The sequence below is a fragment of the Balaenoptera acutorostrata genome, chromosome 2 (assembly GCF_949987535.1).
Source record: "Balaenoptera acutorostrata chromosome 2, mBalAcu1.1, whole genome shotgun sequence".
Taxonomy (NCBI): Eukaryota; Metazoa; Chordata; class Mammalia; order Artiodactyla; family Balaenopteridae; genus Balaenoptera; species Balaenoptera acutorostrata.
In genome coordinates this window covers 165,839,305-165,861,014 of record NC_080065.1, presented here as the reverse complement: position 1 = coordinate 165,861,014, position 21,710 = coordinate 165,839,305, and the positions used below count along the sequence as shown (strand labels likewise).

The following is a 21,710-nucleotide window of genomic DNA, read 5'->3' as shown; positions in this document are numbered from 1 at the left end:
AACCCTAGGAGGGAGTTCTCAAACCCTCTAACTCAGGCCTGAGCATCCTTTCCCACAAAACTTTCTACAGATCTGTGTGGGACATACGGTAAAGGAAGTCCCCTCCCCACCCTCCCACAACACTCCCTAAGCTGGAGGCCAGGGTACTTCTCACCCCCTCCACATGACAAGAGGAAGCACTAGTGAGGGTTGTGAGTGGGTGATGGTGGGGCTGGTAGCCTGGAGAGCAGCTCTAGGGCTTGCAGGCCCTTGCATCTCCCTGCACATACTTCAAAGGGGACGGAGGTGGGGGTGGGGAGGCACATGTTGCAGACCGTCACAACTAGGTCTGGGGCCCTACAGCGTTCCTGCCTCCTTGGGGTCCAAAGGCCCTGGATATGTCCCTGGACTAGAGGGAGGAACTTTGGCACCCCCCACCCCTTGACCCTCCCTCTGCAAGCCTCAGCTCAGGGGGACCTATGGAGGAGGAGGAATTGAAAAATTTGGGTGGGTTTAAATGAAGGCTGGTTTATTGCCCAAGAGTAGAGGATAAAGGTGAGAGGGAGAGTGGCTAGTTTCTGCGCCCTGTGCACTGGGGTCCAGGGCATGACCTCTCTTGCCCATCTCCACCCTGATTCTCCTTCCCCCAGTGGCCCTGACAGGCCCCCACCTATCACTTGTTTTCTGGAGAACTGATTTTATCCCAGAGAGAGGGAGGGAGGGAGGCAATGAGGTGGGTGAGCAGAGGCAGATAGAGACCAGAGGAGGTCAGCCTGGTGGGGTTAGCAAAGAGTCCTCCTTACACTTGCCTTAAGGTGGCCCTAGCCGGGGCTCCAGGAAGTTTGAATTGTGGATTGGACTCATTAGGCAGGGCCAGGAGGATTGTTGGGGAGAGCTTGTAGGCTGGCTCCTCCAGGGCACAACAGGCTCTCTTTGGGAGGGGAGATAGTGCTGCTGAACCCCAAACCATGGTCTCTCCTCCCCCCTAGACAGAGAGCAAGCAGACTTCCAAGTGCACAATGAGAGTTTCATTTCTTTTTCTTTTTTTTTTAATCAAGCAGTGTTGGGGAAGAGGGTTGTAACAATGATACAGAAAACCTGGGTGAGGATGAGGAGAATGGTATCATGGAGGAAGGAAGGTGGCAGGGAGGGGGCGAGAATTCAGCCAGCGACTCAGGCTCCCACATCTATGCGCGAGCAAACAGCTGTAGGTCATGAACTCAGACTCACCCTTACTCCCACCCAGCCCAGTCAGAGTTGTGTGTGCACAAGGACACAGTGCAGGTCTCCAAACACATGTGCAAAGGACTCAAAATCATACCCAAGTAACCTGCAGTTGGCACGCACCCCCCCACCCCACCCCCAGGTGCCTCAGTACGCATATGCAGGCTGTCACACAGGCTCACCCCAACGTGCCCACGTGTGCGCATAACACTGTCTCTCAATGAGTGACAGGGACAGAGCAGGTCTCTCACAAGCCCAGACCTCTGAGGACCTGCGCAAGGACAGGCGCATGCCCAGAGCACACAGACACACCCCTCTGCCCTTCTACCCCGGGCACCAGGCACAGGCATTTCCTGACTCCAGGCAGCAGTCTGGGCTGGAGCCTAGAGATGGGTGGCATTGTGGTGACTGGGCATCGCAAGGCGGGGGGAGGGTGTGGCAGGGGGCAACTCCTCCAGGAAGACCCTGGCGGGCAGCGGGGGTGAGCGGGGCTCGGGCCTGGCACAGCACAAGGTAGCGCGGGTGATGAGGTGGTCCAGGGGCTGCAGGGAATGCATCCAGCGGGGCAGGAAGTCCCATGTCTGCAGCCACTTGGGCAGGCGCCCGGGGCTGCGACTCTGCAGCATGCTGACAAGTACCACGAAGGCCAGCAGGGCCCCAAAGGGTGTGCCCACACCTACCATGGCCTGCCAGCCTGCCATGGAGATGCCAAACACCAGCGACGGCAGCAGTAGGAAGCACAGTAGGAGGTAGAGGACGGCGAACCAGCGGTACTTGGCGGTGCGTTTGCCCAGCGCCTTGGCCATGCAGATGGGCAGGCGCGTGCAGGGCACTGGGTACCACAGCAGGATGCCTGAGATGTTGAAGAAGAAGTGGCAGAGGGCAATCTGCAGGGGAGAGGGCGGAGGGGTGGAGGTGGGCAGGGGCGCCAGCTCCTGAGTCAAGATAGATAACAGTGGCCCTACAGGGTCTGGGCAGCAGGAAAGTCAGCACTTAGGGCTGACATTCCCCCAGTAAAATACTGAAACACTTCTGGACCAGCAGGTAAATAACTGCTGCCCTGAACTCTCCACATTTCCCCCACTGATCTCCCTCTCAGGAATTCCCCAGCAGATCCTGCCCAGATCCAGTAACTAAAAGATTCACACCAGTTTCTGGCTCAGAAGCTCTGGCCTTCTGAGCGGGCAACATCCTGGCTTATCAGTTACTCCTTTGCTCCTAGAACAGCAACCCCTTTGCTGTCTGCCCCCCCAGTCCTTGATCCCCCAAACTGAGCCAGCACCCCTTCCTCAGAGTACAAATCCCTCTTACTCTTGTTCGATTGGCATGGCTCTCAGTAATGTCTCTCCCCTGTTAGACACTAAGGTCTTGAGGGCAGCACCAGGTATACTTTGCCCGTATGGTTTCCATAGAGTCTGGCATAGTGGGTGGCCCCTAGTAGGCAGTCAAAAACTAATTTGTACGTGTTGTCCTACGTTGGGTCAGGCTCCAGGCACCAGTCCTAGCCCTGTCCTGCCTCTGACAGGGTTACTCTCCCAAGCGCACCTGGAAAGCACTGGACAGCTTCTCCCGGGGGCTGGCCAGTGCAGCCAGGATGGCCGTGGTGGTGGTGCCGATGTTGGCGCCCAGTGTGAGTGGGTAGGCGCGCTCAAGGCTGATCACACCCAGGCCTGGGGATAGAGGAGAGGACATGGTCTCCCCAGCTCCTTCCTTCAGCCCTTTTCCTGTCAACCCTGCCCCACCTGACCCTGACTCGGTGTGGGGACTCACCGATGAGTGGGGTGATGGCCGAGGTGAACACAGAACTGCTCTGGACAACGAAGGTCATGCCAGCGCCCACCACCATGGCAAAGTAGCCTGTGGCCCAGGTGAAGGGGGTGGGAAAGTCTGCGAGCAAACAGTCCCAGTAGGGTCAGTGGGAGGGCATTGGGAGGGGGCGGGGACTTTCCTTGGGGAGGAGGAATCGATGTCAGCTTCCAAGTGGGACCTTGTCAGTCCCCTGCTCAACGGTGGTGGCTTTTCCTGGTCCTCTTTGATCTTGGATTAAAGGCCCTTCTCAGCCTGCTTCTATCATCCTTTTGCTCCCTTGTTCCCTCTGTCTGGGACATCCTCCTCACTCCTAAATATTCATCCTCGGGACGGCGTGGATATCACTGCCACTGGAAAGCCCTCCCTGACCCCAGGCCCTGGGCAGACTTTGCATCTCCCTCCTCTGAGCTCCCATAGATCCATGGATGCCCCTTATTCCAGCGTTTGTCATGCTGCCTTTGCCAGTGCCAGGCAGTGTCCCGAAAGCTCAAAATGAGGCTTAAATGAAAGTCAGATGGTATCACTGCCCTGCCCAAACCCCCAAGTGCCCCCATTACCCTGGATAAAGTCTAGGCTCTGAGCGCAGCCTGGGACCTGCTCTGTCCCTGTTACCTCGCTGACCTCTCCCTATCTCTCTCCACCTCACTCACTGAGCTCCCACCACACTGCTGGCCACCTTTTTGTGCCACAGTCCTGCCCAGCTGAGTCCTGCCTCGGAGCCTTTGCACTTTCAGGTAGGTTCCCTCTACCCGAAAAGCTCTTCAGCCACATCTGACTGCTCCACATTTAGGTCCCTGCTCAAATGTCACCTCTGCACAGAAGCCACTGACCACCCATCAAAAGCAGCCTCTTCCATATCCTATTTGCTGTTTTTTGCTTTCTCCTTGGCAGTTACCGCTCTATCTGAATTTATCCCCCCTCGATCACTTTTTTATTGCTTGTCTCCCCCTGTGGGCCGTGAGCCCCCTGAGGGCAGGAGCCATCTCTGTGTGGCTCACCTCTGTATCCCTGTCACCACGCCGTGCTTGGCACACAGTAGGGGCTCAATGACTATTAATTGAATCAAACAATGGCCTCTGAGAATCTCTTTGGGGCCACCTGCTAGAATGGAAGCACAGCTGGAAGCAGCCACAGATCCCCAGCTGTCAGCACCTCAGGGGCCTCAAAAATCACCTCGTCCAGTCTCTTCTTTGTTCACATGGGGAAACTGAGGCTCAGAGATGGTAGGGCTTTACCCAGACCACACACCAAGGCAGTGGCAGGACTCAGCAAGATCCAGAAGGGCCCATCCTGGGGCCTGCCCACCCACTGCTCGAGGCTCACCAGTGTTGATAACCTTCTGAATGACCTTGGCCACCTGGCCCTTGAGCAGAGAGTGGAGCATCTTGACGAGGAGGATGAGGCAGGTGCACAGGAGCGCCAGGGAGCCAGCCAGCAGGATGAGCCCCACAGCCAGGTCAGGCAGTCCTGTGTCCACGAAAATGTGACCGCCTGCGGGAGGGTGGTGGTAGTGGTATCAAGCTTCCGAGAGCTGACCCACTCAATCCAGCTCCTAGCCCCGACCTTTGCCACCCTCGTGGGCTCAGAGCCAAAGGCCCTGCCTCATGTCTCTTCAACCTCTAGAGCAGGGCCAGACCCAAGCCCAGGAGCTGGGCTGGCTGACAGCTGTCCTCCTGGGGCTGGAAGCAGCAGTGGCCAGGTGGGAGATGGCCCTGCCTCTGCCAGACTCTGCCCTGCCGTGCCAGACATCTCCCGCGCTGCAGGTACTCACATTTCTCCATAGTGGCATTTCCGAGCATCCGGCTGGTGTTGGCCTCTGCCCTGGGCCTGCGGGAGGGAACCTAGATTAAGAGGAGAGTGACTTAGAGAATTCAGGAAAATGCAGCCTGGGATGGGGGCTAAGGTGGGGGTTACGGAGGGATGGAGGGGATACAGATGGTCCTCTTGACTACATGCCCTTGGATGCTTTGCTTGCCCTCTCTGAGTCTGTTTCCTCCAATGATGAAATGGAGTTGAAAATATCTGCCACAGGAGAATCTGGCTGTAGTCGGCCCTCAGAATATTCAGCCCCATCAACCCACTGATCTGGCTCTCACTGGGGCCTGCAGGGGCCTCCTGATCTGATGGTGTCTTGTCCATGTTTTCTTCTACCTCTCCTTGGCATTGGAGGCTGCTGACCATGGCCCACTTCTTCTGAAAACTCTCCCTTCCCCATCTTTTATTATCAATCCCTGTCTCAGGGCCTCCTCTTCTGCAGCATCCTTGCCCTGTCCTCTCCCCTCAGGTACCTAGCCCATGTTCTGTTTTCCTCTTGCTCAATTCCTTATCTGGAGGGGGTGGGGCAGAGGGCCCAGGACCAACATCTCTTCCCTCCCCCACCTACTATCGGTGAAGAGGAGGGGGTTCCTGGAGAGGCCCCTTAACTCAGAGGGCCCAGGGCCAGGCAGGTAGCCTAAGTGAGGGGCTCGGGCTCTGCGTGGAGGTGGTGGGGAGTGTCCTGGGCCTAAAGGGGCAGCAGCTACTCAGCTCCAGGCCACTGTCACTGTCCAGAGATGCAGCCCAGCTTAGTCAAAGGGCCTGATTCTACAAGAGAAACCACAACTCTGAAGGTTTAGATAAAATCTCCCAATCTGTAAATGCTGGCAACCACTTAAAGACATACTTTACAATTCTGTGAAGGCCAGTCTGACCAGTCTGGAACCACTCATCTGTAGCCTTCTTGGGTTAAGGAGTTTTTTTTTTTTTTCCTTGGCACAGCTTGTGGGATCTCAGTTCCCCGACCAGGGATCGAACCCAGGCCCTCAGCAGTGAAAGCGTGGAGTCCTAACCACTGGACTGCCAGGGAATTCCCTAAGGAGTTCTTTTTAAAAATGCAACCTGGGCTCCTTACCTTTCCCCCAGGGTCCCATCAGTGAAAGTAGAAAGTGGGCCAGGCTTGGCTAGGAAGAAGCCATGTTACAAAGGAGGACTTGAGCTGCAGAAAGGGGCCCTTACTCCTTGGGCCCCAGGCAAAATGAAAGAGCCACAGCTTCTCCCTGTCACCACCATCTTCCTCCTCTGGGAGCTGATATGGACCCTGGTCCCATTCCCTGTGGGATCCCCTGGGGAGTCCACAGCCCACACCCCTCTGACCTTCCTGGGTGCTGAGGGTAAGGGCTCAGGTGTGGTACTGGCACTTGGATTTACAGCTCCTTTATGTTTTATTCTAATTTGTGTCATTTAAAAAATGTGTGTTAGAGATAAGAACTATTTATGGCACCTGACTTTAAATCGGGGTTTATTTTAGTGGCATGTACTCCCTTGAGGGGGGCAGCGTGCTCATCTGCGTACGCAGTTGGCCATACCAGGGCCCTGGGGCACCCTCAAGCCTGGGCCAGAATTGCAGGCTGAGAAACCAGGAGAAAATAGTCTCTGATGGGCTTGATTGGAAAAGCCGGCTGGGAAAGTGGTGGTAACTGGGAGATAGCCGGGTGTTTGCTGTCTGGCAGATCTGAGTTCAAATCCTGCTTTTATCTCAGCTACCTTGTGCAAGTCATGCCGCCTCACTGAGCCAGTTTTCTCTAAAGCAGGATAAGAAAAGAGCTGTTGCAAAGGTTACAGGAGGAAATATGTGTGAAGCACTCACAACAGGGCTTAGATCATGACAAGCCTTCGATAAATTGTGCCTCCAAATAAGGATTAGACCCCCTCCCTCCCTGGGCCTATCTAGTATCCCATGGTGTGTGGGTATGGGTTGACTTCCTAGGTCAGGATCAATGGCTCCTGCAGACATGCCTGAAGATCCTGGCCCTGCTGGGAAGGAAATTGGTGGACCATCCTGCACTGCGCTGGGCCTAGGGGTCTCTTGGGGGAGGGGTCTCTGGGACCTGGGGAGGCTGGAGGAGGAGGAGAGGAGCTCCACTGGGGTCCCACTCAGTGCTGACAATGTCGGGGCAGGGCAAGGCTGGGGGCTAGGACTTCTGAGTTTTGGAAACTTGACCTTCCTGCCTGGGGTTATGTGGCCCTGGCTGAGTTCAAAGGGCCGGTCCAGAGACCCTAAAGTGCAAGAGAGGAGTGTGGAGGCAGCAAGAGTGGCAGAGAGAGGGTCAACTGCATTGCCAGGCTGGGTGGGCGGAGACGGGAGGGGAAGGAGCAGGCCCTGGGGCTTCCCTGTCCAGCAGAGGGGAAGGTGGGAGCTCCAGCCTAGGTAAAGAGCTGCCAGGCCCAGGGTCTGGGGCATAGCCTCAGGATATGCCCATCCCTCCTGGGCCTTGGGTAGGTGGGGGTGGAGGAGTGGGAGGGGCATGTGGAGGGGTTGCCTTAGCCCTGGGCTCAACCCCAGCTGAGCACTCCCTGCTGTGTGACACTGGACAAAACACGTAACCTCTCTGAGCCTCAGTTTCCCTGTCTGAAGCATGAGGTCCATAATGCTGCCCACTTCTCCCCAGGGGCTAGTTGTGAGGGATCTGGGAAGAGAGAGCTTGGGATTTATGTGCTTGCAGAGACAACCCAAATTAAGGAGACACCTCTGGGAACTGAAGGATATGATTAAGCTCACAGAGGAATGTGGGCTCCAAGAATCCTTCCCCTGGGGAAAACCGTGCAGGATGTGGGCGTGTGCAGTAGTCTCCCCTCCAGGAGAAGAGGTGTTTTAGGGTCTTTGCTTTTCTGGAAGCAGAGCGTGAGTGCTCTGCTAGCAGCGCCATCTGGTGGCAAAGAGGAGAATTCATTTTTACAGCTGCACCTACCACCCCTGGAGGGTCTCCAAGTGGCTGTGGTCACCTGGTGGCATCACGCCTGATAGGCAAAGTGGGAAATGGACACGTATGGTGGGATATACATCTGGAAGAGACAGCGAAATGGAGAGTCAAGAGTGTGGGCTCCAGATTCCACCAGGATTTTTGTCCTACCTCAATCACATAGACTTGGACAAGCCTGTCTGAACCTGTTTAAAATGGGGTTGTGACAATCCCTGCCTCCCAAGTCCTCAAAAGAAGCTGGTTTAAACCAGGTATGTAGGGTTGACAATCCACACTGTGACCACACAAGAAGGTAATTCCCAGGACGGTGTCAGGACCCTGGAACATCAAGAATTGTTGGGATGCTAACAAACACTGCCTCTGGTTTTTCTTTCACCATCTGGAAAACCCCAGACTGTCATCACATAGGTGCCCTGGAGGCTGGCTTAGGCGAGGTTGGGCCTAGCTTGGTGAAAGCTGGAAGCAATGAGAACAGGTTGGAAGGGGCCACAGGAGACTCGGTGGCCAGAGGAAAAACGTGAGTCTTCAGTGCAGGAGGAGCGGCCAGTGCACGTGGCTGAGTGAGCCACTTTCCAAAGGGGACTGTCCCAGAGAGAGGGCCAGAACAGGGAGCTCACATCCCACCCCCAGCTACTCTCCAAGCCAAGGAAATCCAGTCTGGACCCTGCTCTCAAGGGAAGGTTTCCCGGGAGAGCTGGGACGAGAAAACAGTGCTCAGGCGAGCAGTAGCAGGAGCAGTGGAGGCACCAGTGAGGACAGCCCCGGCCCAGTGAACTTGGGTGGGTTGCTTCCAATCCCTGGGCCTCAGGACCAGCGTCACTGAGGATTCCATTGGGTGAGAGCTACATGTGCTGGTGCATCCTTCAAGGGGAGACCAGGTGAATGCAGCTGCAGGCAGGCAGCAGGGATTTCAGAGGACTCGAGGATCACCACGGCTGAGGAGCTCCCTTCCACAGCTTGCTTTTTGTGAAGTTCAAAGTGTGTGACTTTGGTCTCTTTCAGGTTTTGCTGTGAAGCGGAGGGGATTTTGGCCATTCAGAGAGCTTGGAGAGGGCCCAGAGTGCTCATGAGAAGGGGAGATGTGTTAGAGGGGTCACAAAGCCAGCGTGAAAGCTGTCTGCATGGGCTTTTTGATGTCAAACTGCCTTGAACACTCAGAAGGACTGAGCTGGAGCTGTGTGCCACTCAGATGCAAAGGAACCTCGCAGGGCCAGTTGAAAGAATGTTCTCTGTTCACACTGGGATAAAGTCTGGGAACATCAAGTAGCAAGTGAAGAGGGTGTGCTGGGCTTCTGGTTTCCTTGTCTTTCGTTCTAAATGGTGTTACTTCTTGTATGTTATAATCAAGGGGGAGCAAATACTGTGGATTATGGTTTTGATGAAGCATTTTCCTTTTTATGGCTGAGTGAGAAAGTGTGCTAATTGCTAGCTTCCATGTTAGCCTGGTGTAATGGCTGGTCCACGAGTGTCCAACTGATCCAAACGGAGCCTCATTCCAGGCATTAGAAGCCAGAAAGCAGCAGGAAGAGTGCAGCAGGACAAGGGGACACCGGCCTGTGGGAGTCTCCAGGGGAAGGAGCCCAATATCAGTACAAGTGGCTGTTGTGTCTCCAGTGAGGTCTCCATGGCCCACTTGTCCTGCTCCTGGGCCAGTTTCCTGTTGGTCCTATTTTTCCCAGGCATCCTTATAGCACTCTCTCCCCGCCCACCTCTGCACATTACCTGGGCCCCCAAACACGGCAGAAGTGAGTCATTAATCCCCCTGGCACCTGGGGGAAGAGAGAGCCCTAGATTGCAAGACCTGAGCTTGGGGCCCTGAAGTGGTAGGACAAGCTCTGGAGAGTTTCTTAGCCCCTTGGAGCCAATTTCTCTACCTATGAAACCACAGGTTTGAGCCATATCAGTGGTTCTTCAGCTTGAGCGTGGAACAGCCCCAGAGGGCTTGTTGAAATGTAGGCTGCTGGGCTCTACCTGTTTTTTTTCTGATTTAGTGGGTCTAGGAAATGGCCGGATAGTTTGCATCTCTAATGGGTTCCCAGGTGGTATGTGTGTCACCGGTCCACACTTTGAGAACCAATCTCTGGGCTAGATCGATGACATGCTAACTCTAATTGATTGGCAATGGCTGCCTGAAGCTGGTGTGAGGCTGGGAGGGTGTAGCAACATCTGCCATAGGCACAGTATCACTGCAAAAGTGCCCCATATTTGTCCTCCCAGGGTAAATGATCCCCTAGGTCTACATAGAGCTTTTGAACAGACAATGATACTGGCAGTCAGCTGTCTGAAGAGGGAGTCTTCTCACTGAAGCCAGACCTGGGACTCACCTCCATGGGGTTTGGGTGGCACCAGATCCGGATGAGACTGTGATTTCTCAGGGACTCATCCCCCGTGGCAATGCTGGTAATCACGGACTTGTCCAGCTGTGGGCAAGGTGTGGGAGGGGGGAGTGAGGGTGGGGTCCTACAGTCCCCCAGCCCCCGCCCCACGACAGCCCTGCCTCCACCTGAATGATGAGCTTAGTGAAGGGCTCCGTGATGATCTTGAGCAGGTCAGGGGCGTCGCGGCCGCCACGGATGTTGAAGGAGGCCACCACAAGTCGAGTGATGTGGTGCAGGTACCCGGTGGCAGCCTCCAGGGGCAGCAGGACCAGAACTGACAGCCAGTTAAAGCAATCGTGCACTGTGGCCCCCGCGAAGGCCCTGGGGCAGGGAGGCCACGTTGCAGGGCAGGCCGGAGCCAGGATGCACTCAGATCGGGGGCTCCTGGCGTCTGGGACCACCCTCCCCCGACAAGGACAGGCCCCTCACTGCTCCACCCCCTCACCGCCGGAAGTCAGTCCTGTCCCCCGCCTGCATCAGGGCCACGATGGTGTTGGTGACGGAGGTGCCGATGTTGGAGCCCATGATGATGGGGATGGCAGAGCTTACCTCCAGCACTGGTAGAAGAGGGCGCCTCTTAACTAACTGGATCAGGGCCACCCAGCTCCTGCCCCACAACCTCTCCTGTCAGACCCATTGCCCTCATCCCAGCCCCCAGCAGGCATTCCTGCCATGCTGCTGACTCTGCTCAGCCTCACGTCACAGGTGCATGGGGGCACATGCTTTGTGTTTACATGTGTGCATACATGTGAACTGATGTTCACATACGTGTACCGCACCTGTGTATATGTGAACGAGTGTGTGGGTGCATGTCCATGAGGGCACGGGTCCTAAATTCAAATGTGTCTCTGTGCTTGTGTGTGCACATGTGTACATGAGTGTGACATCACTTTCATGTGTCAGCTTGGCTAATACCCAGTTATTCAGTCCAACACTAATCTAGATGTTGCTGTGAAGGTGTTTTGCCGATGGATTTGCCTCAACCATCAGTTGACCTTGAGAAAAGATTAACCTCAATAATCTGGGTGGGCCTCATCTCATGAGATTAAAGGCCCTAAGAGCAAAACTGAGGCTTCCCTGGGGAACAAGAAATTCCACCTGTGCACTGCAGTATTGGCTTCTGCCCAAGAGGCCCAGCCTGCCTCACAATCACATAAGCCAATTCCTTGCAATAAATCATAGATCTCTATATATCTCCTGCAGGTTCTGTTCCTCTAATTCCTCTGGTTCTGTTCCCCTGATTGAGGGAATGAGTGACTGTGTGGCAACATGGAGGTGAGCCTTCTTGAGGGTGTACTCCCTAGCTGCCACCCTTCCCAGCTCCTGGGGCGCCCCTCCTGGCTGAGACTCCAGGCCATGCTTTGGAGAACAGAGTGGGAGACACCAGAGCTGCCCATTGCCCGCGGCCCCTGCCCCCACTCCTGCTCTTCCCACCCCAGCCGCGGGTCCAGAATCCCAGCCCCCCACTCCTTCCCTGGCCCTCGTGGGCCAACTCACAGCCGGAGGAGACCATGCTGACCACGATGGATGTGGAGGTGCTGGAGCTCTGCACCAGAACGGTCACAAGGATCCCCACCACCAGCGCCGCCACCGGGTTGGACAGGATGGCATTGTCCTTGAAGATGTCGCCAGCCACCTTCCCTAGGGAGCATGAGCCAGCGTTGTCCGAGACGCTTCAAAACCCTTCCCTGGTCCCCTCCCCTCTGCCCTACCTCTCCCCTGAGGCTTCCCTGGGGAAGGAGAAATTCCACCTGTGCACTGCAGTATTGGCTTCTGCCCAAGAGGCCCAGCGTGCTTCACAATCACGTTAAGCCAATTCCTTGCAATAAATCATAGATCTCTATATATCTCCTGCAGGTTCTGTTTCTATAATTCCTCTGGTTCTGTTCCCCTACCTCCGGCCAGCTGGAAGGCTGAGCTGAGCACGTCCAGGGAGCAGACAAAGAGGTAGAGGAAGACGAGCATCAGTGGTACCTTGAGGAGGGTCAAGCCAACCCGGCGCAGCTTCTGGGCCAACCCAGGCTCTGGAGACGGGCCAGTCATGAGCACAGTGGCTGGAGGGCTCTGCCAGTGACTGCCGACACCCCTGCCACCCCGACCCAGGCCCACCTGGCTTCTGCTCATCCTCCTGGGCCAGCTTGGCAGGCAGCGGGTCATGGTGCTCCAGAACCTCCCCGTAGGGGCAGCCTTGCTCGGCGAGGGCCACGGGGCCCAGGCTGGGGAAGGCATAGGCTGAGGTCCCTGGAATCCTGTGCAGGACTGGGGAGCGAGGCTGGTCAGGAGTTCCCTGAGGCCCCACGTCCCGGGGAGGTTGGGAGGGGTGGGCAGAGGGGTGGAGGCCTCCCCACCGGGACAGGACGTAGGCAACTGAGGGCAAGCAGGGTCCAGGGGTGGGAGCAGCACTCACCCTGTGGGCTGGGCACGTAGGCAAAGGCCGCCCCATGCATCATGTGCCCCCCACAGACTGGGAGTGGGGAGACAGCCCGGCCCTCCAACCTCTCTCCGTAGGACATCATCCTGGGTACACACTGTGGGCCCTGCGCATCAGGGGCACAGCAACACTGAGTGAGAACTGCCGTGTCCTGGAAACTCACACACACTCACACACCCATACGCTCACGTGCGCAAACACCCATGGTGTGTGATCCCAAACATACATCCAGCGAAGCACACCCTCCACCGTCCCCCCGCACCAGACCAGGACTTGTTTAGTTAAGGAGGGCCCCCATCCTGTCCCCAAGTCTGGGAAGCCCTTGACTTGCTTTAGCCGCCCCTGAATTGCCGCAGGAGTTCCCGGCTGTCGGGGTGGGAGTGACCCAGTCTGCTTCAGCACCCCACCCTTCACCCCCAACCTTATTCCAAGGGCCCTGGCTGTGGGGTTGGGGGGCATGCAGAGCTGAATTCCAAGCCCTGGAAGAGCATGAGTCCGTTTTACTCTGGGGCAGTGAGCCAGGCTGGGCTGGGACTGAGATGTTATGGGGGACAGGAAACAGAGGCACAGTAAGGACAGAGGTGAGGAGCCTAAGAGTTGGGGATGGGGTGGGGGTGTGGGGACCCTGGACTCACCTTGGTGTTCTGTGTTTCAGCTCCTGCTCGGATGCTCAGGGAAGCCCTAGGGGCCTGAGGAGAAGCTGGGATCCTCTTCTTTATACCCTCGGGTCAGGGGCAAAGTCCCTAGAACCCTAGTTGCCCTCCCTCTGTTCCCCAATTAACCTCACCCCCGAGATTCCTCCTGGTTAATTGCTAATCGTCAGCTCTGCAGGGGGAGTCTGTGGACAGGCTCTCCCCTCCCCCACACAGATACTCAGCCAGAACCATGACCCAGACACAGCAAGGAGGGCACAGATGCATCCCATGCCCCCAGGCAGAGACCCTGATGCCACTCAGGCACCTCGTTCCCAGGGTCCCCAGAGATTCCATGGCTCTGACCCCTTTCCCTCATTCTTGGCCTGACAGTACTCTGCAAGGAGTAACACAAACACCCTTCAGCTTTGCCTTGCATCGGGGTGTCTATGGGTCTCTCTGTGTGTCTTGAGGGGCATTTGGAGAGGGAGTGTGTGATGGAGGAAGCAACAGAAGAAAAACCCAGAGAGGCTATGTAGCGCTGAATTGTGGACGGTCCAAGACCACAGATCCAGGATGTGAGCCTGAGAGAATCTGCCCCTGGCCAGATGGGGCAGGGCCTGGTCCGCATTTTAGAATGGTCCCAGGTGTGGGGGGTTGGGATGTGTCAAAGGGAGTGAGTCTGGAAGCAGAGAGACTGGTTAAAAGGGTGATGAGATGGTCCAGGTGAGAGAGGATGAGGTCTGAATCTAAGTGGGAAGAAGAGGGATGGAGAGAAGATGCATCTCAGGGATACTTGGGCAGGACAATTGGTGTTGGGAGGGTGGGAGGGAGAAGAAATATATCACAGTTGGGCTTCTGGATCAGGAAGCTGATGATGACATGAGGTCTGCTGTAGAGTCCCTGAAACCCAGACAGGGGTCTTAGGGGTCTTTGAGAAGCTTGTTTCTCTTTACAGGACCTTGGAGCCTGAGTTGTGGCCCATATTCACAGAGAGGTGAGAAGGGAGCTTCCCTTCTAAGGGATTAAGATTTTCTCAGATCCAGGAGTGGTGAGTTCCATTCAAGATCTAGCTTGGGCAACTGTCTGAGTGTCCTAACAAACATCCATCGGCCCATTCATCCATCCATCCATCCATCCACCTAGCCAGCCAGCCAGCCAGCCAGCCAGCCTTGTGTCTGTCCATCCATTTCTAAGCACAGTAGTTGAGTTCCTACTCCATGCTGAGCCAAGATTGCAAGGCCAGCTTCTCTCCTGATCCAAGAAATGGTCCAGTCCCTGAGTCGGCCTGGGATTCTAAGTACTCACCTCCCTGAGCCCTAGTCCCTTCCCTTATAAAATGGCAAATGAGCATGAATTTTTCAGTGAGTTGTAGGATTCAATGAGATAAATGACCCATCTCAGTGCCTAGAACAAAGTCCCTCAGCATGTTTGTTCTCTTCACGTTCTCATGCCCTTTTCACTGTCACCAGGATGGCTGAAGTGTCCCGGCCAAAGAAATGGCCCCATCTCCTCTAGATTCTCAGCCCTGTTTCAGGTCAACAACTCTTGGCTCACCAGCTACTCTGTTTGCTCAGGGTCCCCTGAGCTACAAATCTCACTCAACATCTTACACATCTTAGGGCGACACAGTCCCAGCCTTTTCCATCAGGGTGGATGGACATTTCTGCACACTTCCCCCTTTAACATTAGTGCTTAATTTGCAGCACATTGTGGAGTTATCTACTGCATAGAGTTCACAACAGACTCTCTGTCGAAGTGGCTAAGAGCAGAGAACAGGCCAGCCTGGGTTTGGATCCCAGCGCCACCACATTGTGGCCGTGGTAGTTTAGGCCACAGAACCCACAGGGGAGAGAGGGGTTGGGGGGGCGGAGGTGTGGCTGGGATTGGTTTTGAGGAGAGTGACCGGAAGTCCTGGTTTGCCTGGCCAAGTCCGGGTTTATGACTGTTGGCCCAGAGTCCCCTTTCACTCTGCAAAGTGCCCTGGTTTGGACAGTAAGCCATAGAGTCTTATGGCTTGTTCTGGAAGATTCTGGGGAACTAAGGCAGGAAATCAGCCACCCATTGCTTGCTAGAAAGGTCTCCATTCATAGCAAAAAGGAAAATAAAGACAATCCTGCTTCTCAGAAACATCACCATTATGTTTAAAACACTGCCTTTTGTCCTTTTCCCTGTGCCTTTTCTATCTACTTTGGATTTTATTGTCTCTGGAAGACTGCATCTTGCTTTTTTTCATCTAACATTATAACATAAGCCTTTTCCTGTGTCTTTACACTCAGCACAGATGTTGTTTTTAATGGTTGCATCACGTTCTGTCATGAACCCTAATTTACATGGTGAACCCTTGGGTGTCCTAGAACCTCTCCTACATGGAGGGAGTGATTTGGGTAAGACTGGCATTCATGCATGGGTGGGAGGGACGTTGCTGATCCAGGGAAATGCAATTATTACTGAGTTCTTGTGTTGGATTCATCCTTGAGCTGATGGACTCAGAGACTGTCTGGGTACGTGCACCCCCGCCCACAGGCGTGGTCCTCTCCCCTGCCTGCTCCAGTCAGACCCCGGGCAGGAGCAGCGGTATCCAAGGCACTCCTTATGAGCTGGGGGTGTGTCTCCTTTTTCATAAGGTTTGGATCTTTGACAGTTTTGAAGCCTACCTTCCCTGCCCTCGTGGAGCTCAGGGTTTAGCGGGGGAGGCAGTTATTAATCAAATGCATCGCAAGAGAAACAATTACATAATGCTGTGGATCTCCACCACTTGCAAAAATATTTTGTGGGGAGTGGGGCTGCCACAGCCCTAGCAAAAGCATGGAAACTTGGGAGCTGACCAGAGCTGCCTCTGGGACTCTTGAGAGCAGTGGAGAAGGTGGCCACACCCCAGCCCCCAAGCATTTCAGCCCCTCTGCTCATCTCAGCCCACTCCTGCGCATGGCCTGCCTCCTCTCTGTCTGTGACAGACTCTGTGTGTCCCCTGAATGGTGAGTCCTGCCCTGTCTGCTCACCTGCACTCTGGCCACGGCCTCCCCCAGACCTCTGGGCCTGGAGCCTGGGTGGTTGGTGGTGTCTCACACTGAGAAAGGCACCCAGGAGGAGGAGTAGTTTTGGAGGGAAGATGCAAAGATCCGTCTGTACTGAACTGTACCACTGTGTCTGAGGTGTCTCTGGCACGAGCAGTTGGAGCTGCGGGTCTGAAGCACGCAATGTTCTCCTTTCCCCAAATGGGGCCTCTTGCGTGTTCCAACCTCAGTGAGCAGCATGTGGTCCAGACACGGAGCCAGACATGGAGGAGGCATCTTTGACACACGCTTCTCCTCTACCTCCTGGTCTCAAATTCATCCCCCAATTCTCCCAATTTTCCTTTTCTGGGAGCTCCCTAATCCTTTTGCCACCTCCCTGGTCCTGGCCACCATCTCTCAGCTGGGTTATTGTAGTAGCCTTTCTGTCTGATTGCTCCCCTCAATCTAGTCTCCAAAAAAGCAGCCAGCCAGCCTTCCAAAATGCAAATCTCACCATGTCACCCCTCTTCCTTTTAAATCCTACCCCTGCTAGTCCAAAGACCAGCATCCTGTCACAGCCTCAGGGTGCAGTGTGACTTGGCTTCCTGCCTGCGTGACCTCAGGTGAAGGTGCCCCCAGGGAGAGTGTGCACAGTGAGGAGAGATCCAGCCAAGCCCAGAGGAGCACTCACATTTGAGGGAGGACACAGGAAGAGGCACAGCAGGGATAGGGAGGAAGAGCAGAAAAGCAGATGCCCCAGAAGCCAGGGTTGCCCACGTTTTTTCTTTGTTTTGTTTTTTGTTTTGTTTGTTTGTTTTTTATACTGCAGGTTCTTATTAGTCATCAATTTTATACACATTAGTGTATACATATCAATCCCAATCGCCCAATTCAGCACACCACCATCCCCACCCCTGGTTTGCCCACGTTTTGAAAGAGATACCCTAGTCATCAAGATCAAATGCTGCTGTCAGGAAACGTGAGAACAGAGTGGATTTAGTGACCCTTGAGAGCCTAGTCGGGGCAGTGCTGGGGGAGGGGAAGGAAAAGGAGGTGGGAGCAGAGACAGCATGGCTAACGTGCATGGGACAGGCTGACAGACACTGAATTTCGTCACACCAACGACAAGGATTTCTCCAGGAGCGGCATGATTGCTGAACGGAGTAGAGAATGGTCCCAAGAGCAAGTGTGTGGTCCAGAAAGCGAGCAATCTGTGGAAGCTGCCACAACCAGCTCCAGTTATTCTCCCTTTCTGCAATTCTCTGTTAAGATCCATTTGCTCCTTAAATACACACAATTTGCTCTATGTAAGTTTTCTGCAGGACCTAAAGTTTAACGACAATCAAAGGAGGAAAAATTGACATTCCAGACCATCTGTTCATGACCTGGATTTTTTGAGGGGATCTGGTTAATGACAACAGGGTTTCCCATCAGCACAGTTTGAGAAACTTGTGCCTCTTCTCATCAATATGTTTATTTAATATTCAACCAGCATATAAGCCCCACGGAGGCGGCACAGTGCTGTACGTCGGGAATATGGGCATCAACATTCCTGCCCGGCATGCAGCCAGCACAACTGCACACCAACACAGCATGAGTGTGCATAGCACACACGGATGCATCCTCTCTGTATCTGCGGTCAAAGCAGCCACTCTCACCAGCAGGCTGAATGACACGGTAGGGGTCACCTGTCACCTCCCTCTGGGAACAGAGCAGTCCCTCCCCTGGCCCTCTTGACTGCCCTCTCTTAGAGAGCCTGGATTTTGATCTGAGCTGCCCGGCACAGATCAGGCAGGGCCCTGAGACGTTGTCCCATCTGAGGCCCACTCTCCAGAGGGGGAGCCCAAGGCTACATTAGATCCTCTGGGTCCAGGGCAGGGGCGGCTGATCTGAGGATGCCCTGTCCTTGTTTGGGGGATAAGTGCCCCATGTAATGATTAATCCTGGTGGCCCAAGGGCCGGTCACTCATTGACTGACAAGGCCAAAGTCTGTGGCCAAAAGAGCTGAGGCTGCTTTGGGCTTTTCTCAGAAATCACCTCTTCCCCCGCAGTTCCCTTCCTTACATGGCCCCAGTCCTATGCCCTTCCTGCTGGCCTCAGGGACCAGGCCTGAACGGGAGGCTGTGGACTCCCAGTTGGTGGTCCCAGGCTCTGGCTTCTGGGTTCCAGACCTGAAGCTCGGAGGTTGGCTTCAGACTTCAGGTCCTGGCCTTCATGCTCTGGGCCTGGAGCTTGTCTCCAATTTCTGGGGTCCCCACTCTGGTTCTGGCCTCAAGTGGGCTCCAGTATCTGAGTTGCAGTCTCGGGCTCCAGTTTTAGACATCAGATGTCAAGCTCGGGGCTCTGGTTCTTGGCGCTGGGCTCCGGGTTCTGAGCCCTAATCTTCAATTTCAGATTCCAGACACCAGGTTGGGCTTCCGGCTCTTGCCTCCAGGTTCAGGGTCTGTGCTTCAGGCCCCAGATCCAGGCTTTGTGCTCCAGATTCCAAGCTCCAGTTCCACACTCCAAGCTTCAGGTTTTGGGTCTGGGTTCTGGGTTCCCTCAGTGCTTCCTGGCAATGGGGCAGGAAGATGGGGGCCTCCTCGGCTTGTAGGGTCACCCCGGTCCACCAATCTTAGCTGGCCACTTCGTCCTGGCAGCTGGCACTCTGGGCTGGCCTGCAGGTAGGATGCTCATTCACCTCCTTGGCTTTCTGCCTCCGCTCTACCCCCAAGCCAGTTCTCTGGAGACAGGAGCTGAGATGGTCACAGAGCACCACTCACTCAGTCCCTCCCTGCAGGAGTCACAGGACACATACACATGTTCATGTCCCTAGCTCTTCTTGGACACCCCCAGGACCATGGTGGACATGAATGGCGCCCCCTGTGGTTGTACAGTGGTACGGGCCTGTGCCCAGCTCTGGCTGCATTTGACACACTGTAACCAACCATGTGTGTTCCTCCCCATCTGGGCCTTCATTTCCCTGTGGAAGCTGAATTCCAGCCTCTAATCCCCCATAAGTCTGAGTCACCTGATCACCAGACCAGGCCCCCTACCGGGTGCACTCTGTGCTCGCCCTTGGGGGTGGGGGTGGCTGTCCCCAGAGAACAGTGCATCAGCACTTGCAGCCCGGCTCCAGGTGAGCAGCCAATGCCTCTACCTGCTCCCACGCTGGCCCAGAGCCAAGGTCACTGTGTGCCCTGTTCTCACCCTGTGCCCATCCCGTACCCCAAGGCTATTAAGGTGGGTGGGGGGACAAGAGACAGATTCTCTCTTAGAGGCTTGGAGCCACGTGGGGTTGGGCCCCACGGGTGTCCTTGAGGAAGTCACGCCTCCTCTGTCAGCCTGTGAACTCTGTAGGATGGGGGTGTTGGAGGCTGCAGAGTGGTCAGCAGATGTGTGGTCTCTCCCTTCCTTCACACTGGATGCTGGGTGAACAGGCCGACTCCTCTCCGGGCTTCCCACCTGGTGGGATGAGGGGAAGCAGCTCTGCTACCTTTCCCCACCACCCAGGAGTCCACCTCTGTGCAGTGACTTTGAAACATGGCCCCAGGGGTTAACCAGCTGGTGCCCCTGACCCCCTTCCTTGTAGCTGGGGCCTGGCCAGGCTGGGACAGTGAGGGCTCAGGGCTGCTTCAGGGGGCAGGGTGGGGAGGAGATCACAAGGGGATTGTGGCAGAGGGACACACCCAGCCAGTCAAAATGGGCTGAGGGGGCAGTGGGCTGAAGCCCCTAATGGAAGATCTGGGTGCCACTTATGGAGAAAGGGATGGCAGGCCAGCAGTGACAAAGAAGTGGCTTTGCGGAGTTCTTTGTGTTATTATAATTATTTTTAATTGCATCCTTTAAAAAAAAAATTAAAGCAAAGGTGAAAGTCTCCTTTGACCACTACCCCTTCCTGGTCTGCTTCCCATCTCCCTGTCAGTTTGGTATGTATCCTTCTAGAACATTCTCTCTCTCTTTTCCGTACACTTATAAGTGCCTGTGTGTTTGTGGTTTATATAAAGGTATCATGCCATGTTCATTGCTCTGCATTCTTTTACCAAACTGTCTTGGAGAAACTTCCATGGCAGGACATGCTGTACCCAATTCTTTATCTGCTGTGTGGTATCGCAGAGCATGTGTTGTGTTACCCTACCCCCCACCCCTATACACTTTTGCCAGTTTTCAGGCAATAGACAACCCTGCAGCAATGGGCCTCCACGTGCCCAGAAGTGAGTGATTCTCTAGTGGCACTGCTGGAGTCACACGCTGTGTGTTTTTAATTTTTAGGAGAAATTCCCAAACTCCGCCCCCCCCCCAGGGTAGCCACATCAACGTGCCCTCCTCTGAGAGGACCCTGGCTCCCCAGTGGGGGTTTCTACAGCATCCAGGCCCTGCTTGGTGTGTGTCCCTGAGTCAGACAGCCTGAGTGCTGGTGACACCCCAGCAGCAATCCCCTGCATGATCCTGGACTAGTCACTTGCCCCCCTGCAGCCTTGATTTCATCCCCACCAGGCTGTTTTGCTGTGAGGACAAAATGCGATAAAGGATGGAGCATGCTTAACTTGGGGACCTCGGGAGATGTGAATTCCTCCTCCTGTAGGGGCCGACCTCTGTGGAGGCTCTTCTACCTGGCCTTCAGCCCTCTGCCCCCTCAGCCCATTTTGTTTGGCTGGCTTGGCCCAGCCCTCTGGCTGTTAAGGTCATCTCATGAGCCAGGCTTGGCTACTCAGTGTGCTTCAGGAATGATCCTCTGACCCCAGTCAGAATCCCAATCCTGGTCATTTTCTACCGTCCTTTGGGGATTTGCAGAAAGGACATGCAGGGAGAGAACACGCGTGCAAATGAAGCCAACACAAGAAATCAGGACTGAGATGGACGGAGATTCCTGACTAAAATGATCTAAACTCCTAAATTTACCCAGCCACTCCTAGACTTCTTCATTAGACAAGCCAATGCATTCTTTCAGTGTGTGTGTGCTTGTGACTCTGAGTGGGATTTCTAAGACTTACAAACACCAAAGTCCCGCTTCATTGAAGGTCTCAGCTTACACACCTCAGTAGAGCTTTCCTGGTCACCTGGTGCTATGGTCTAAATATCTGTGTCCCCTTGAATTCACATGTTGAAATCCCAAGGCCCAAGGTGATGGTACGTGGAGGTGGGCCTTTGGGAGGTGATTAGGTCATGAGGATGTAGTGAGATTAGTGCCCTTACAAAGAGACACCAGAGAGCTCCCTGACCCCTTCCACCATATGAGGACACAGAAGTTGGCTGTCTACAACCTGGAAGAAGGTCCTCACTAGAACCCCACCATATTTGCACCTGATCTTAGACTTTTGACCTCTAGAACTGTGAGAAATAAATTTTTCTTGTTTACAAGCCATGAAGGCCCCCTCAGGAAGGCTTGCGCTCCACTTCTAGAGAAAGGCCTGCAAATCGCACTGATCTCTCCCAGGAACTTCACGGGTGAGGAGCCAGTTACAAGATAGGGGGCAGGTATGGGGAGCCCCTGGCAGAGGGGACAGCAAGTACAAAGAGCTGGAGTGGGGAAGAGAGCTCAA

The 21,710-nt window shown here is 54.9% G+C and overlaps 1 protein-coding gene across 1 annotated transcript; it reads right to left on the bottom strand.

The window, feature by feature from the left end:
- Positions 1-1,006: 1,006 nt before the first annotated feature.
- SLC34A1 (solute carrier family 34 member 1) lies at positions 1,007-13,266 on the bottom strand. Its single transcript, XM_007169775.3, has 13 exons — positions 13,196-13,266; positions 12,537-12,666; positions 12,239-12,388; positions 12,025-12,153; positions 11,627-11,770; positions 10,575-10,686; positions 10,255-10,450; positions 10,076-10,171; positions 4,784-4,853; positions 4,336-4,503; positions 2,974-3,090; positions 2,749-2,873; positions 1,007-2,090 (listed from the first exon to the last, which is right to left on the bottom strand). Exons 2-13 carry the CDS (start codon positions 12,643-12,645, stop codon positions 1,587-1,589), a joined length of 1,920 nt encoding a protein of 639 aa, XP_007169837.2. The 5' UTR covers positions 12,646-12,666; positions 13,196-13,266; the 3' UTR covers positions 1,007-1,586.
- Positions 13,267-21,710: the final 8,444 nt, after the last annotated feature.